The sequence below is a fragment of the Tachypleus tridentatus genome, chromosome 4 (genome assembly GCF_004210375.1).
Source record: "Tachypleus tridentatus isolate NWPU-2018 chromosome 4, ASM421037v1, whole genome shotgun sequence".
Taxonomy (NCBI): Eukaryota; Metazoa; Arthropoda; class Merostomata; order Xiphosura; family Limulidae; genus Tachypleus; species Tachypleus tridentatus.
In genome coordinates, this window is record NC_134828.1 from 9,104,492 (window position 1) to 9,123,131 (window position 18,640).

Genomic DNA, 18,640 nt, shown 5'->3' on the forward strand with positions numbered 1-18,640 from the left:
ATTGGCTTAGACGATTTTATCTTTGTGCACAGGAAAGGCCAGACGAAAGAAGTTGAGATTCAAAAGACGGATGACGCTCTCGGTTTAACCATAACTGACAACGGTGCAGGATATGCTTTCATTAAAAGAATCAAAGAAGGAAGTTTGATAGACCGGTTATCCAACTTTATTCAGGTATAACTGTAAACACTACTTTGTTATCTTCGTGTCTGTTCTTTGGAATGCACTGATATTTCCCAACTTTGCGCCCGTCCCTGTCAATTTACTAACGTTTTTATCAATCTTGCGCCTGTCCCTGTAAATTTACTAACGTTTTTCCCTAACCTTGCGCCCGTCCTGTCAATTTACTAACGTTTTATCAATCTTGCACCCGTCCCTGTAAATTTACTAACGTTTTCCCAACCTTGCGCCCGTCCCTGTCAATTTACTAACGTTTTTCCAAACCTTGCGCCCGTCCCTGTAAATGTACTGACATTTTTCCCAACCTAGCGACCGTCCCTGTCAATTTACTAACGTTTTTATCAATCTTGCGCCCGTCCCTGTCAATTTACTAACGTTTTTCCCAACCTTGCGCCCGTCCCTGTAAATTTACTAACGTTTTTATCAACCTTACGTCCGTCCCTGTCAGTTTACTAACGTTTTTCCCAACCTTGCGCCCGTCCTGTAAATTTACTAACGTTTTATCAACCTTACGTCCGTCCTGTAAATTTACTAACGTTTTTCCCAACCTTGCGCCTGTCCCTGTCAATTTACTAACGTTTTTCCCAACCTTGCGCCCGTCCCTGTAAATTTACTAACGTTTTTATCAACCTTACGTCCGTCCCTGTAAATTTACTAACGTTTTTCCCAACCTTGCGCCCATCCTGTCAATTTACTAACGTTTTACCCAACCTCACGCCGTCCCTGTAAATTTACTGACGTTTTTCCCAACCTTGCGCTCGTCCCTGTAAATTTATTAATACTGTTCCCCAACTTTGCGTTCGTCCGGATAAATTTTCTGATAGTTTTCTCAGCCTTGCGTCGTTTTTTTCATTTTAATAATTATTTTTTTCAGTTTGTAACCCACACCTTTATGTTTACTGACATAATTCTCAGCAGAGGGCGATGTCTGACGGTTTAACGTGTCTGAGTGTGAATACGGAAATCCGCGATTCGCGCCCGGTTACTGCAAAACTGAGCTCTGTACTTCAGGGCTTTGAATGCGTTATAATAGAGATAGTTATATCCCACTATTTGATTAGAGCGTTGTTCTGTGGCGCTGTCTAATAATTGCATTCTCCTAATACATCACCTGAAAGTTAGGGATGACTTTTGAATGGAAAGCTATCTGCAATAGTTGACTAAATTAAAACCACTTTAATAAAGATATGAATTAGAAGCAGTAAATATAAAAGATATAGCTGAGACTGAGTTGCTAAACTAATTGTTTAGTTTTCAAATATAAAAAGTAACAAGAACAAGTATATATGTTTGTATAAAAACAGTGAATAATGGACAGTGAGTTTCATTCCAGTTAAAGATACAGTTACAATATCTGTAAGTGCAGAATGTAGTGGAAAGTAGCACCCCTTTCGGTTTGGTTTGGTTTGAATTTCGCGCAAAGCTACACGAGGGTTATAAGCGCTAGCCGTCCTTAATTTAGCAGTGTAAGACTAGAGGGAAGGCAACTAGTCACCACTACCCACCATCAACTCTTGGGCTACTCTTTTATCAACGAATTTGAGAACTGACCGTCACATTATAACGCCCCCACGGCTGAAAGGGCGAGCATGTTTGGTGCGACGAGGATTCGATCCCGCGGCCCTCGGATTACGAGTTGAGTACCTTAACCACCTGGCCATGCAGGGCCCCCTTTCGTTAAAACTTTGTAACTTGCACCAAAACTAGCATTAAACATGTAACTGGAAAACTATTCCTAAGAAAAGCATTACTGGATTCTAAAGGTGAAAAATAATGGTTATGATTACCTAACCAGAGATAGCTGAAGTGTGTGTGAAAACTAATATTAAAGACACAATAGCTCGAAGTATAGAAGACAACTTAATGGTACATAATAGGAAGAATTTAACAGTAAGTTCACCTGGTGGCATTTTGTTGTTAGTCTTATTATGCTGTTTCTTTAAGTAATAATGAAAATTCATTCTTTGTTTTACGATGTCAAAATTGTTTTTTTTTTGTGTTTTTTTTTTTCAAATTCAAGTGCTTATGCTATGTATTTAAATTTTCCTAATGCATATTAGTCGTTACTTTAAAATAATATTTTTTTTCGAATCTCCTGTAGGTGGGAGATCACGTGGAGAAGATTGATGGTCAAAACATGGTGGGATGTCGCCACTTTGAGGTCGCCCGAGTATTGAAGAATATTCCTAAAGGTTCCGTCTTTACACTTCGCCTTGTTGAACCGCTAAGAGCTGGTTTTTGTAAGTTTTTTGTCATTATACATCTCAGATTTCTTGACCAGAGGTGAGAATGGTGGTGTCCAAGGCTCGAATCTGCAACATGCCAATAAATATTCAAAAATTGCAGTAAATTTTGCTACTCATTAAAGAGTATCCGTGTTGATGGCGGATGTTACTTACTGATGGTCAATTAGTCCCTTGATTAAGCAGTTTAATGTTAAGGTTTAATATTGTAAGGTTACAACTAGGTCCAAGTAAAAAGGTATTCATAATTAACCACTGCTATACCATAAAAGTATTCACAGCACTTTAAACTGTAAGTGCATTATAATAGTGAAAGTCAATCCCTTAGGGTGGACATATTAGATGGTTGTTGATTGGTTGACCTTCCTTCTGGTCAGCGGTTCAAATTTAAGTACAGTGGCAAATAATCTTAGTAGCTTTGCTTTAAATACATTGTACAAATATTCATTAAAAAACACTTGTTTAGAGTGTGTCTTTTGACAGTAGTACTTTACGTTACTATTTGCTTGTCAGTAATCCTACAAAATCCCTTAATTAATTTTCTTGTTTAATTATTATTGAGTTAATGTCGTTGTTTTAAACAGCTCATATAGGACCTAGGACAGGTCCAGGAGGAAGTGGTAAAAAATCTTACGGATCCGGTAAGGAAACATTGAGGTTGCGTTCTAAAGGACCTGCGACTGTGGAAGAGGCGGTAAGAGTACCTTATACAGGTTAACTTGACAGTGATGTAATAATAAAAACAAACGTGCAGAGAAAATGTATTTAAATGTATAAATACTTGAATTTCTTCTTAGTGAGATTAGCTTTAATCGTATAAGTTGATTCAACATATAATGTTAAAATACAGCTCATTTGTGCGTGTATTAAGGCAACAGTAAATTAACCTATTACAACAACAATCATAATTTATTGGTACGTGAGGTGGGTAGTGCTGAGTAACTAATACTAGTAACTTTGATAAAACGTGATTCGCCGAATGTTTTACGATTGTCAATTAATTTTACTGCTAAACTATGACTGGTGAACTAGTTTGATTACTTTAGTTTGTTAAAGACTACTTAGAGGCAGTTGTTGAGCTGTAGGTTCTCTGACCCTCCAGTGTAATCACTATAAGTGATTTATACTTTTTATTTCGTTGTAATTCTGTTTGCACTGAAACAACAGCAGCATCAAATGACATCTACAACTACAAAAATATTCAGACTCCTACAAGTGTCATCCACAACAATAACACGTTTAGACTCCATCAAGTGTCATCCATACCAGGAACAAATTAAGATTATGTCCAACAACAACTTTAGACTCCAGTGTCCGTAGAATCCGTAGAAGAAATATCTTTAGACTTCATAAGTGACACATACAGTAACAATAGTTTTAGACTCTTCCAAGTGGCACACACCAGTATAAATATCTTTAGACTCCATCAAGTAACACATACAGTAACAATATCTTTAGACTCCATCAAGTGACACATACAGTAACAATAGCTTTAGGCTCCTCCAAATGACATCCACAGTAAATATATCTATGGACTCCATCAAGTGACACATACAGTAACAATATCTTTAGACTCCATCAAGTAACACATACAGTAACAATAGCTTTAGGCTCCTCCAAATGACATCCACAGTAAATATATCTATGGACTCCATCAAGTAACACATACAGTAACAATATCTTTAGACTCCATCAAGTAACACATACAGTAACAATAGCTTTAGGCTCCTCCAAATGACATCCACAGTAAATATATCTATGGACTCCATCAAGTGACACATACAGTAACAATAGCTTTAGACTACTCCTTGTGATATATAGAGTTACAATAGCTTTATACTCCATCCAGTGACACCCACAGCAACAATATCTTTAGACTCCATCAAGTAACACATACAGTAACAATATCTTTAGACTCCATCAAGTAACACATACAGTAACAATAGCTTTAGGCTCCTCCAAATGACATCCACAGTAAATATATCTTTAGACTCCATCAAGTAACACATACAGCAACACTATCTTTAGACTCCATCAAGTAACACATACAGTAACAATATCTTTAGACTCCATCAAGTGACATTAACAATGACAATAGCTTTAGACTCTATCAAATGAGATCCACAGCTATTGACTTCATCAAATAAACTTCACAAAAACATTTTTTTTGAATTCCCAGACTCTCCATTCAGAAAAAAAAGAGCCTTGCACTCCTTCCAAAGACATTCGCAATAATAACTTTGACGTCACCAGATCATATCCACAAAAACTATGGTTTTAAGCTCTACAAAATGGCACACAGAATGACAGTAAGTCCCAAGTTCGAGTCAGTGACGTGAAAAACGATAACAAATTTTGACTGTATCGAGTGACATACACAAAGACAATAACTAATTGACTCTTTTGTAAATGTGATTCGGTGATGCCCATAGCAATTCAACATTTTAATTTTGATACCTTTTACCTGAAAGTACCAATTTTAAAACCAGCAGAGAACATAACTAATTTAACTAATTAACAAACAATGAATTACTTATTAAGGATATTTCGCTTTGTTTTGTTCCTTCTTTAGCCTGATGATATCACTTCCCAAGGATCTTTTTGTTTTATTGTGTCTTCAGCCTGGTGATGTCACTTTCTAAAGGTCTTTTCGTTTTATTGTGTTTTTAGCCTGATGATGTTGTTAATGCAGCTGTGGATAAAATTAATATTCTTCTTGAAACATATATGGGAATAAACGACTCAGAGTTAGGTAAGATGTTCCCATTTTTTCTTACTTTATGGTCTAGATATTTGGACAGTTATGGCCTTCGAATCGTACTTTTTTATTAAATGCTTATTGGTTATAAAAACATAATTTTTCCGAGTTTGCCACTTTATGGTCTAGATATTTGGATAGTGTCCTCTAGTAGTAAAAGTTTTAGTAAATACTTTTTTTATAATATATTATTTGTCGAGAAAACTGTTTATTTCTTGGTATTTCATCTAGATTCTGTTTGTGTTTTAACTGCTGTGTTTTTGTTCATTCAACAGACATTATATCTCAAGGTCATACTCGAACATTATTTTTAAGGTCATTCATTAAGTCACTCACTAAACAGATTTAAAAAGTGCAATTTTGTATTAAGTATATAGAATCCTGCCTTGTCAGCTCTTTCTTTGCATCACCATCTGCAAAATTATTTTTATCTGAAAATACTTTTAAAAAATAAAGTTAACAGTTTCCATTATTTGGCAAAGTTCAAGTTTGTTTTGTGATTGGTGTTAACAAACGACAGACGAATTACCGATTTTTGCTGAATGAACTGTAATACCGAAGTAAAAAGTATCTAGAACTCGGACCGGCATGGCCAGGTAAGTTAAGGCGTTCGACTAGTAATATGAGAGTCGCGGGTTCGAATCCTCCATGCACCAAAATATGCTTGCCCTTTCAGCCGTGGGAGCGTTATAATGTGACGGTCAATCCAACTATTCGTTGGTAAAAGAGTAGTCCAAGAGTTGGCGTTGGGTGGTGATGACCAACTGCCTTTCTTCTACTCTTACACTGCAAAATTAGGGACGGCTATCGCAGATAGCCCTCGTGTAGCTTTGCGCGAAGTTCAAAAACAAACAAACATATCTAGAACTCGAATGCTTCCTTTGTTTTGGATTTTGATGAAGCCAAGACAGCCGTGTTAATATTTGACCTTAAGTTCCAGCAAGTGTTGAAACGTAATAAAACTACATATATATATATATATTCGTTTTGGCAGCCACCCGCATCTGGGAACAAGGCCATCAGCTCAACAATCCTGCAGACTTCGCCATTGCTGTGGAAGAATCTGATCTGGAAGCTTTGGATTTAGTGAAGATTTTGTTTTGATCTCTGGGGTGCCATTAAGGATGCTAAAGATGGTCGACTTAAAAGGAATAATGAAGATAATATCTTCTAGCTCTCCTCACCTTCTACATAAATACGTTTTCTAATTTAATGTAATGAATCCAAAAACAAATATTGATTACTGCTTGTTCCAAGATAATTACTTACAAAACAAGTTGGAGCTTTCAATTTTTACTTCGGTTTTTTTTACCTTTCATTTTCCTTTATCTTTGTATAGTCAAGTGTTTTAGTAACATGCAATTCGAAAAAAAAAAACAACCATAAGTATTGGACTAAACATACCGAACTTTACTGTAAATTAAAAGGAGGCTAGGAAATTGATATAAGAAGAAATAACTCACTTATAACATTCAGTTCTATCCTGAGTTACGTCTTTTGAGTTTAATTGTTTTACATTCAATCCACTGTTCTTTCTCTCTCTCTCTCTCAGTCATTGTATACATTGTTTGTTCTTTATGTATACACATTAAAGTTGTTCTTGATTCGTCACTTGTTTGTTCAGGCGCTTGACTGGTTGTTATCTAATCCAATGGTCCCAAACTTTCGACATACAGGGAGAATTCATTCGATCCACAAGACGTGTTTATAAGATATAACTACTGGAGTATATTGTTTACAATGTAACTTACGAGTACATTAAAAAGTTAATATTGTGCGAAGGTACCAGTGAAATTTTGGGATTGAAACCAGTTTTATCTTCGACAGACACGGATCTGGTTCTCTCATTCTACAGGTTTCATTTTTGGTCGACATTTGTGCTGTCACGGATGCAGTTTTACTGAACAGAAAGGCACACGTTTTGGTTGCCAGGTAGTTAATATTTTTACACGGAAAGAATGAAACGAGTGCAAACCTCTCTCTCTAATGTTTAAAATGCTTTTTATGCATGACCCGGCATGGCCAAGCGTGTTAAGGCGTGCTTCTCGTAATCTGAGGGTTGCGGGTTCACATCACCGTCGCGCCAAACATGCTCGCCCTTTCAGCCGTGGGAGTGTTATAATGTGACGGTCAATCCCACTATTCGTTGGTAAAAGAGTAGCCCAAGAGTTGGCGGTGGGTGGTGATGACTATCTGCCTTCCCTCTAGTCTTACACTGCTAAATTAGGGACGGCTAGCGCAGATAGCCTTTGAGTAGCTTTGTGCGAAATTAAAAAAATATATATATCTATATGTCGCTTTCTTTTTTCGGTTTCTTTACAGGTTGCTAAATAAAGAAAAAAAATTATCTCATATTTCAGTTTTTGGTGAATGTTTTTTGTTTTATTAAACAGTATAGAAGGAAGTTTTGTATGATAAATTAATAATATTTTGTTATCAAAATGTTCCACATTTTGTCCATTATTTGAAAGTATTCGAAAGTAAACTCTGCCGTCAGTAAACTCTCCAGTCAGTAAATTCTCCCACCAGTAAACTCTCCTGTCAGTAAACTCTCCCATCAATATACTCTCCCGTCAGTAAACTTTCCCATCAGTAAACTCTGCCGTCAGTAAACTCTCCAGTCAGTAAATTCTCCTGCCAGTAAACTCTCCCATCTGTATACTTTCCAGTCAGTAAACTCTCCCGTCAGTAAACTCTCCCATCAATATACTCTCCCATCAGTAAACTCTCCCATCAGTAAACTCTGCCGTCAGTAAACTCTCCAGTCAGTAAACTCAGCCGTCAGTAAACTCTCCAGTCAGTAAATTCTCCCACCAGTAAACTCTTCCATCAGTATACTTTCCAGTCAGTAAACTCTTCCATCAGTAAACTCTCCCGTCAGTAAACTCTCCCGTCAGTAAACTCTCCTATCAGAATACTCTCCCATCAATATACTCTCACATCAGTAAACTCTCCCATCAGTAAACTCTGCCGTCAGTAAACTCTCCAGTCACTAAATTCTTCCATCAGTAAACTCTCGAGTCAGTAAACTCTCCAGTCAGTAAATTCTCCCACCAGTAAACTCTCCTGTCAGTAAACTCTCCCATCAGTAAACTCTCCAGTCAGTAAACTCTCCAGTGAGTAAATTCTCCCATCAGTATACTTTCCAGTCAGTAAACTCTCCAGTCAGTAAACTCTGTCGTCAGTAAACTCTCCGTCAGTAAACTCTCCCATCAATATACTCTCCCATCAGTAAACTCTCCCATCAGTAAACTCTGCCGTCAGTAAACTCTCCAGTCAGTAAGTTCTTCCATCAGTAAACTCTCGAGTCAGTAAACTCAGCCGTCAGTAAACTTTCCAGTCAGTAAATTTTTCCACCAGTAAACTCTCCTGTCAATAAACTCTCCCATCAGTAAACTCTCCAGTCAGTAAATTCTTCCATCAGTAAACTTTCCAGTCAGTAAATTCTCCTGCCAGTAAACTCTCCCATCTGTATACTTTCCAGTCAGTAAACTCTCCTATCAATATACTCTCCCATCAGTAAACTCTCCCATCAGTAAACTCTGCCGTCAGTAAACTCTCCAGTCAGTAAGTTCTTCCATCAGTAAACTCTCGAGTCAGTAAACTCAGCCGTCAGTAAACTCTCCAATCAGTAAATTCTCACACCAGTAAACTCTCCTGTCAGTAAACTCTCCCATCAGTAAACTCTGCCGTCAGTAAACTCTCCAGTCAGTAAATTCTCCTGCCAGTAAACTCTCCCATCTGTATACTTTCCAGTCAGTAAACTCTCCCGTCAGTAAACTCTCCCATCAATATACTCTCCCATCAGTAAACTCTCCCATCAGTAAACTCTGCCGTCAGTAAACTCTCCAGTCAGTAAACTCAGCCGTCAGTAAACTCTCCAGTCAGTAAATTCTCCCACCAGTAAACTCTTCCATCAGTATACTTTCCAGTCAGTAAACTCTCCCATCAGTAAACTCTCCCGTCAGTAAATTCTCCCGTCAGTAAACTCTCCTATCAGTATACTCTCCCATCAATATACTCTCACATCAGTAAACTCTGCCGTCAGTAAACTCTCCAGTCACTAAATTCTTCCATCAGTAAACTCTCGAGTCAGTAAACTCTCCAGTCAGTAAATTCTCCCACCAGTAAACTCTCCTGTCAGTAAACTCTCCCATCAGTAAACTCTCCAGTCAGTAAACTCTCCAGTGAGTAAATTCTCCCATCAGTATACTTTCCAGTCAGTAAACTCTCCAGTCAGTAAACTCTGTCGTCAGTAAACTCTCCCGTCAGTAAACTCTCCCATCAATATACTCTCCCATCAGTAAACTCTCCCATCAGTAAACTCTGCCGTCAGTAAACTCTCCAGTCAGTAAGTTCTTCCATCAGTAAACTCTCGAGTCAGTAAACTCAGCCGTCAGTAAACTTTCCAGTCAGTAAATTTTTCCACCAGTAAACTCTCCTGTCAATAAACTCTCCCATCAGTAAACTCTCCAGTCAGTAAATTCTTCCATCAGTAAACTTTCCAGTCAGTAAATTCTCCTGCCAGTAAACTCTCCCATCTGTATACTTTCCAGTCAGTAAACTCTCCTATCAATATACTCTCCCATCAGTAAACTCTCCCATCAGTAAACTCTGCCGTCAGTAAACTCTCCAGTCAGTAAGTTCTTCCATCAGTAAACTCTCGAGTCAGTAAACTCAGCCGTCAGTAAACTCTCCAATCAGTAAATTCTCACACCAGTAAACTCTCCTGTCAGTAAACTCTCCCATCAGTAAACTCTCCAGTCAGTAAACTCTCCAGTGAGTAAATTCTCCCACCAGTAAACTCTCCCATCAGTATACTTTCCAGTCAGTAAATTCTCCAGTCAGTAAACTCTGCCGTCAGTAAACTCTCCAGTCAGTAAACTCTCCAGTCAGTAAATTCTTCCATCAGTAAACTCTCCAGTCAGTAAATTCTCCTGCCAGTAAACTCTCCCATCTGTATACTTTCCAGTCAGTAAACTCTCTCATCAGTAAACTCTCCAGTCAGTAAATTCTTCCATCAGTAAACTTTCCAGTCAGTAAATTCTCCTGCCAGTAAACTCTCCCATCTGTATACTTTCCAGTCAGTAAACTCTCTCATCAGTAAACTCTCCCATCAATATACTCTCCCATCAGTAAACTCTCCCATCAGTAAACTCTGCCGTCAGTAAACTCTCCCATCAGTAAACTCTCCAGTCAGTAAATTCTTCCATCAGTAAACTTTCCAGTCAGTAAATTCTCCTGCCAGTAAACTCTCCCATCTGTATACTTTCCAGTCAGTAAACTCTCTCATCAGTAAACTCTCCCATCAATATACTCTCCCATCAGTAAACTCTCCCATCAGTAAACTCTGCCGTCAGTAAACTCTCCAGTCAGTAAGTTCTTCCATCAGTAAACTCTCGAGTCAGTAAACTCAGCCGTCAGTAAACTCTCCAGTCAGTAAACTCTCCCGTCAGTAAATTCTCCCGTCAGTAAACTCTCCTATCAGTATACTCTCCCATCAATATACTCTCCCATCAGTAAACTCTCCCATCAGTAAACTCTGCCGTCAGTAAACTCTCCAGTCACTAAATTCTTCCATCAGTAAACTCTCGAGACAGTAAACTCTCCCGTCAGTATACTCTTCCGTCAGTAAACTCTCCCATCAGTATACTCTCCCGTCAGTAAATTCTTCCATCAGTAAACTCTGCCGTCAGTAAACTCTCCGGTCAGTAAACTCTGCTGTCAGTAAACTTTCCAGTCAGGAACCTCTTCTATCAGTATACTCTCCCATCAGTATACTCTCCCATCAGTAAACTCCCCCGTCAGTAAACTCTTCTATCAGTATACTCTCCCATCAGTATACTCTCCCATCAGTAAATTCTTCCATCAGTAAACTCTGCCGTCAGTAAACTCTCCGGTCAGTAAACTTTCCAATCAGTAAACTCTTCCATCAGTAAACTCTCCCGTCAGTAAACTCTCCCATCAGTATACTCTCTCATCAGTAAACTCTGCCGTCAGTAAACTCTCCAGTCAGTAAATTCTTCCATCAGTAAACTCTCGAGTCAGTAAACTCTGCCGTCAGTAAACTCTCTAGTCAGTAAATTCTCCCACCAGTAAACTCTCCCATCAGTATACTTTCCAGTCAGGAACCTCTTCTATCAGTATACTCTCCCATCAGTAAACTCCCCCGTCAGTAAACTCTTCTATCATTATACTCTCCCATCAGTAAACTCTCCCATCAGTATACTCTCCCATCAGTATACTCTCTCATCAGTAAACTATTCTATCAGTAAATTCTCCCATCAGTAAACTCTCCCATCAGTATACTCTCTCATCAGTAAACTCTGCCGTCAGTAAACTCTCCAGTCAGTAAATTCTTCCATCAGTAAACTCTCGAGTGAGTAAACTCTCGAGTCAGTATACTCTCCCATCAGTAAACTCCCCCATCAGTAAACTCCCCCGTCAGTAAACTCCCCCGTCAGTAAACTCTCCCGTCAGTAAACTCTCTCATCAGTAAACTCTGCCGTCAGTAAACTCTCCCATCAGTAAACTCTCCAGTCTCCCAGTTTAAATGCATGTTTAGTTTTTAATGACTCTCCAGTCTCCCAGTTTAAATGCATGTTTAGTTTTTAATGACTCTCCAGTCTCCCAGTTTAAATGCATGTTTAGTTTTTAATGACTCTCCAGTCTCCCAGTTTAAATGCATGTTTACTTTTTAATGACTCAGTATCCAGTCTCCCAGTTTAAATGCATGTTTAATTTTTAATGACTCTCCAGTCTCCCAGTTTAAATGCATGTTTAGTTTTTAATGACTCAGTCAGAGAACTAAACAAAACAATTATTTCATGATAAATAATTAAATATTTATAACCAGATAACTTATCTCCCCTAAATAATTAAATATTTATAACCAGATGACTTATCTCTCCTAAATAATTAAATATTTATAACCAGATGACTTATCTCCCCTAAATAATTAAATATTTATAACCAGGTGACTTATCTCCCCTAAATAATTAAATATTTATAACCAGATGACTTATCTCCCCTAAATAATTAAATATTTATAACCAGATGACTTATCTCCCCTAAGCGGACTCAGCAGATAGCCCGATGTGGCTTTGCTATAAGACACACGCACGAACTATTACTATCTACAACCAGATAAACTTTATTTTTGTACTAAACATTCGTACTCGGTCTTTCCTATCAGTGTCTATAGACTCACACCGCTAGAAACCAGGTTTCGATACCCGTGGTGGCCAGAGCCCATTGTGTAGCTTTGTGCTAAATTCCAAACAGTCTTTCCCATCAACAGGGTGTCCTGAGGTCGAATCAGTGTGATGCTACAAAATATTCTCAGTACTTATAAAGAGTGAAATCTAAGCCCTTAACATGAATAACTATGTAACACAAATTTTGAATAGTATGTGTTATTTCTTAATTACTTATGTTGTAAAAGTACCGAAAATGGACATTATTCCCTTCAAACTTTGCTTTTGTGACCTGGATAATGAAATTTAGAAATTAACCTATTTTATATGTAAAAACGGGCAAATTTGAACATTCACATAAGGTCTGAATAAAACAACATATGAATCAAGATTTACATGTATTTATACTAAAGTTATACAACAATGTTTAGAAGTGAGTAGTTTTTCGAGATTTGCGACTGTAATGTAAATCACTTTCAGTATCAGCCCCCCAAATATAATCTATCATCATGTTTTCGTTATACACTCTTAAGTCACAAAATCAAAGTTTGAAGAGAAAAATAGGTTTTCTCCATTTACTTTAGGCATAAGCAATTGGGAAATAACACTTTGTGCCCAGGAACAAGAAAAAGTAACAATTTTATTACATAGAGGGTGCTTTTCACTGGCAACTTTCCCTCTGCTCAATAATTCAAAAATAGGAACGGTAACAGAAAGCCTTATATGGAAGGTTTGTTATAAATACAGATACAATCTTTTCTTAATTTGAATTCGAAATGATTTAACACCACTAAATTGTAATCCAACTGGATTAGAAGTGTTCTACTAGCCTAACTCTGTACTCCATTGTTGTGAAAAATAGTCCAGATTTTTCAGTTCTGTATCGGCGTAAATGCCAGAAATAAAAATGAGGTCAGGTCATTTTTTTTATGTGTTTGTTCCTTATTTTTTTAATGAAATGTGTTTGTTATGTGGTATTTATAGTAAGTATTAATCGTATTAAGAGCAACATTCTTATTTGTTCTACTGCTATTTCTACAAATGAACTAACTTACATGATAGGAACTACAACATCACACTAAATCGAAAACATTAAATCATACAACTGAACAGAAAACTGCCCACCACTGACTCAACAATAAGTCTGAAGCCAAATAACCCTGGTTTCAATAGTGCTGCACAGATAGCTTAACAACCACAGAAGAAAAAAAAATGTTTATTTTAAAAGGAACAACTTTGTTTTAAGGAAATAAAAATTGTGTTTATTCTAAATTTATTACGTTCTATTTGATCGTTTGTCCTATGAATGTTTGTCATGTTTATTGTAAAAAAAAAGAAGGTAACTGTTTGCTAAGATTGACCGAGGATCACATGACCTTTGCTGGTCAACAAACCTTTTGAGGTAAGTAAACATATAACAGACAGATAAATTTATCACTGTTTATATCTATTTATTTAAAAATAAAATTAGGTTGGAGTTACTTTACAACGAAGATAAAATCAAAACATGGCAAAATTTAGAATATTGTAATCATTGTATTAAACTTAAGAAAACTAAAGGTTTACTTTTCAAAGATTAATTAATTATAAAAGATAAAGTTGATTTTTTCATGCCAGTTCTTGGAAACTCTTTTTGTGGTTATATTATTTAAATATTGTTCTTCTCGTGTTTTTCTCTTATACCATTGTCTGAGCAGTAAGTATGAAGGCTAATAACACAAAAAATCCGGTTTCGATACTCATGGTGGACACAGGACAAATATCCCATTACATAGCTTTGTGCTCTGTAACAAGTACTTACAACTTAAATTTGCAAGAAAAGAAACAAATGTTCCACCTTCACTTTCATAAAACATATTCTTAAGACATTTAATAAGTTTAAGAATGCTCACAAATGTTTTAGTTTTATAGAAATGGAATAATGTTTGTCATTCTCCAGATAGATAATTATTAAATTAAGTTAAGCGACTGAAAACTCAATCCAATTATCACTATTGAAATTAAGAGTCAGACATTCGCGAAAATATTTTGTCGGTCCTAACCATTAGTAATGTAGGTCATATTGATATGACATTTACAAAGTCATAACGGTTAACCTCTTTCCCAGGTCTAATGTTTGGACATTTCACTGACCCTTGATTTCAAAGAGCGAACACATTAAAGTAGAAGAACAGCACGAGCTAGGAAAGGTGATAATTTAACATTACAGCGTAAAATATTAGTTTTGTGTGTAACTTAGTAGTTCACTCAGAGTGAATCGTGTGAGCTGGAACCTAGCTAATACTTTTTTAGTCTGACGTCACTATGACGCACAAATATTACGTGATATAAATGAATCATCCACTTAAAACCTAATCGTATGTGCCATTGTGCTTGTTATTTAGGAAAATTGAAAACAGCAAGAAATTGTTTATCAATCTTACCAGTGATGGAAAGCTCTTCACCACCTGGCCATGCTGGTTAGGGCACTTGACTCGTAATGAAAGGGTTGCGGGTTCGAATCCACGTCACACCAAATATGCTCGCCCTTTTAGCCGTGGAGGCGTTATAATGTGACAGCCAATCCCACTATTCGTTGGTAAAAGAGTAGCCCAAGAGTTGGCGATGGGTGGTGATGACTAGCTTCCTCTCCTCTAGTCTTGCATTGCTAAATTAGAGACGGCTAGCGCAGATAGCTCTCGAGTAGATTTGCGCGAAATTCAAAACAAAATGCCCCTAGAAAAATATTTGTTTTAGATCCAAATACATTTTATTTACTAGGCCTGATTACTTATAATGGAATTCTTTGGTAGTGAATTTTGTTAATTCAAAAAACATGTATAAATCATTAAAAATTATTTTGTTTTACATTTTTCACATGCAAAAGGCTTAGCAAATAACGGTAAGAGAGTACAAATTTGCTAAGTAGAAGATATCATTGTTTTCTGTATTTCGTTGCTTACTGTTTTAAGAAAAAATAACTAAAATTTAAGAATTTGTGTGTAAATATCTACATACATATGTCGTGTACTAAAACAGAAACGTGATTGTGTTGGATAAAGTGCTGGTTTATTAGAACAAAGATAAGACACTCTATGAAGGACATACGGATATGGTAACATAATATTCTGCAGACATGTCCAAAACAGTGTGTGTGCCACATTGGGATATCTGCTGTGCCTATCAAGGAGAATAGAGCCTCTAATTTTAACATTATAAATCTTAAGACGTACCGTTGTCCAAACGGCGAACCGTCCAAAAGATAAATAAATATGTATAATACAATGAGACATAAGCTATTTAAAATAATTATTTCTGGTATCGTGTTATAGTTTGTAGTCGTTCTAGAACGATTAAAAACGTAATATATATTTATCTTATATTTTTGTATGGTGGTTACGAAGTCGTCAAACCGACCAAACTCGTACAGAGATAAGATAGAGTTGTTGTTTTGAATTAAGCACAAAGCTGCACAACGGACTATCTGTGCTCTGACCACCACGAGTGTCGAGACCCGATGTTTAGCGTTGTAAGTCCGCAGACATACCGCTGAGCCACTGGGGGCCGATAAGATAAAGAAAATAACATGAAAAATCTATTTGTGTGTTTTTTTTCTACGAAAACGTTTGATATAATTATCTGGAAATTATGAGAATTTGTATGGGAAATTTGACAATTTCCTGATGCAAAAATGCATTTTAAATCTTAAAATTATGTGTATGTTGGACGGTCAACATTCGAAAAGAAACAATTCACGAAAAATTAATAATAAAAAATCTGATGTTTTATGTAAAACATTTTGCAATGTGTTTCGATAATCTTCCAAATTTCGTGTATATTATAAAAATTACAACATGAGTGCTTTATGGTTGCGTTCATGTATAACATTAAAATTTAAATTATAATCTATAATTTGATACCAAACTTATTGACACACATTAGTATGTTTTTATTTTCATGCACCGCACTTAAACTAGGATTTCTTTCAAGCATTATTTGTTAGATCCATGCATTTTAGTCTATTAAAAACCATTACGTGGTCAGACAAACAAATTCACATAGATGTAACTTTGTTTAATAAAACTACACGTAAGTAACTTTATTTAGTAGAACTACACGTAAAGTAAACAATGACGTGTGGTAATGGTACTTTAACAGTGTGCGGAGCATGACAAGGTTTTATAAGTTAAAACAACGAAACTAAAGAAACAAAGTGGCTAAAAAGTGTTTAATAGCAGGCTATGAAACGATCTGAAGCTAAATTATTCCAAATTTTAAAAATATATACAGTTGTAAGGAAGGCAAATGTAGCTGATTATGCAGAAACGACTGAATGCGTGTCTGCAAAGTGATAAACATATGGTTTTGAACAAACTGCGCTGCGTATTTTAGACCTATTTAAGATAAGAAAGCCCATACAACTTGTATTTAGCATAATTTGTTTTATGAAATTACACACGAGTTAAGTGTTGTTTGCAAATAAAAACTAAAGTTGAAATCAATGGCAGTCGTCAAGTGATGACAACAGCATTGTGTCACCAAGTTCCATAATCGTTACATCGACTAAGCAAAAAATAGGTAAGGTGATTCTAAATTGAAAAGCCAATGTGTAATCGGGACAGCTCAGAGAAAGGCGCTTTTAACAATATGAGATTTGTCGCGTTTAAATCATGAAACGTGCGACAACATTCCGAATAGACTGACCCAAATATATAATATATAGATGATCCCTGAGAAACGTGTGAAAATATTCATCACAGGCAGCGTCACAAACCCTCAAAGTTGGTAAAATAATGAGACTTCTTTAGGCCTAACAATATTGGTTATTACATCACACATTCACAGATGTTTCAACATTAACACAGGATAGAGATCTGTTACTCTTGTGGTTTTATTATAATTATATATTATTGTAATATGGTAAAACTCGTTGTATAAAATCCTCCTATAGGCGACTCGGCAATAAGTCTAAGGTAATACAACGCTAAAAATCAGGTTTCAATACCCGCAATGGGCATAGCATATGCATCCTATTGTGCGAATTTATACTAAATAACGAACAAAAACAAGTGTAAATGTTTGAGGTTATGTTAAACTTGTTAAACGTTTCACAGACACGAGCTGATAAAACTGAAAAGCGACACCTACTCTTTAAGTACACAAAATATCAGACTTAAATGGGTTTATATTTATCATAAACAAGTTTGATATGTTCAAATCATATATCATAGTGATTTATAAATTCAAACCATTCGTAAGCTGAACGTGTCCGTATGTAAACCGATACATTTAACATAGTTCCTTTATCACAGCCTTATAGGTGAGTAAACAAGATACTGTTTTATCTCCTTTCCGACCCACGCTGTAGAACCTCCATACCCGAAAGATAGCAGTATCTCGTTTTTAGGTTCAACTCGTTGGAGAAAACATGCTTGCTTCATAATTTTGTTAATATATTTGTAGTTAAGCACAAAGCTACACAATGGGCTATCTGTGCTCTGCCCATTACAATCATCCGTTTTCTAGTTATATAAGTTCACAGACGTGCCTCTGTACTACTGGGACGAAACATATACTGAGCTGTAGATATTTCGTTATGAATAATCTAAAATTGTTTTTAAACGAAAATCTTTCAGCATCGTTGGTTTCTGAAATGTCTTTACGAATCATATATCACGAACTGTTGGCTGACGATGTGTATTAATAAGTTGAAATGTTGTGCGTATTTGTGCAAAAAATATACGTGATTTTTGTGTCTTCAACAACTGCTCAAAAAATACCGAAATCTGGTATTCAGTAGCCTTTTAATGCCTCATTACCTGTTAATAATTAATTATTGTATTTATATGTACAGTGACCATAGTTGTATGTCAACATGAAAAATAGCATACTTCAATTATTGAAGTCTTATACTTCGAAATAAAATGTCTACCGCCGGTACAGCGGTAGGTCTACTGATTTACAACACTAAAATCAGATGTTCGATTCTTCTCGGTGGATTCAGCAGATAGCCCCATGTACCTTTATTATAAGAAGAACACACAATAAAAGTACGAGACTTTTAATATGGAAGCTTACTACTTCCGCATTTAAGATTACCGTACTTTTAATATTTATCTTGCTACTTCCGCATTTAAGATTACCGTACTTTTAATATTTAGCTTGCTATTTCCGCATTTAAAATGCCCGTACTTTTAATATTTATCTTGCTACTTCCGCATTTAAAATTACCGTACTTTTAATATTTATCTTGCTATTCCGCATTTAAAATTACCGTACTTTTA

At 36.2% G+C, this 18,640-nt stretch overlaps 2 protein-coding genes across 2 annotated transcripts in view; one reads left to right on the forward strand and one right to left on the reverse strand.

Moving 5' to 3' along the window:
• Window positions 1-18,640, reverse strand: part of LOC143248537 (uncharacterized) — a 211,190-nt gene that overhangs the window by 16,966 nt on the left and 175,584 nt on the right. The gene's annotated exons all lie outside the window — the stretch shown is intronic.
• LOC143248538 (PDZ domain-containing protein GIPC2-like) lies at window positions 42-6,498 on the forward strand. Its single transcript, XM_076496966.1, is given in 7 exon segments — window positions 42-174; window positions 2,282-2,420; window positions 3,008-3,117; window positions 5,094-5,175; window positions 6,176-6,253; window positions 6,256-6,279; window positions 6,282-6,498. Coding segments are annotated over 6 exon segments (471 nt in total). The 5' UTR covers window positions 42-174; window positions 2,282-2,317; the 3' UTR covers window positions 6,356-6,498.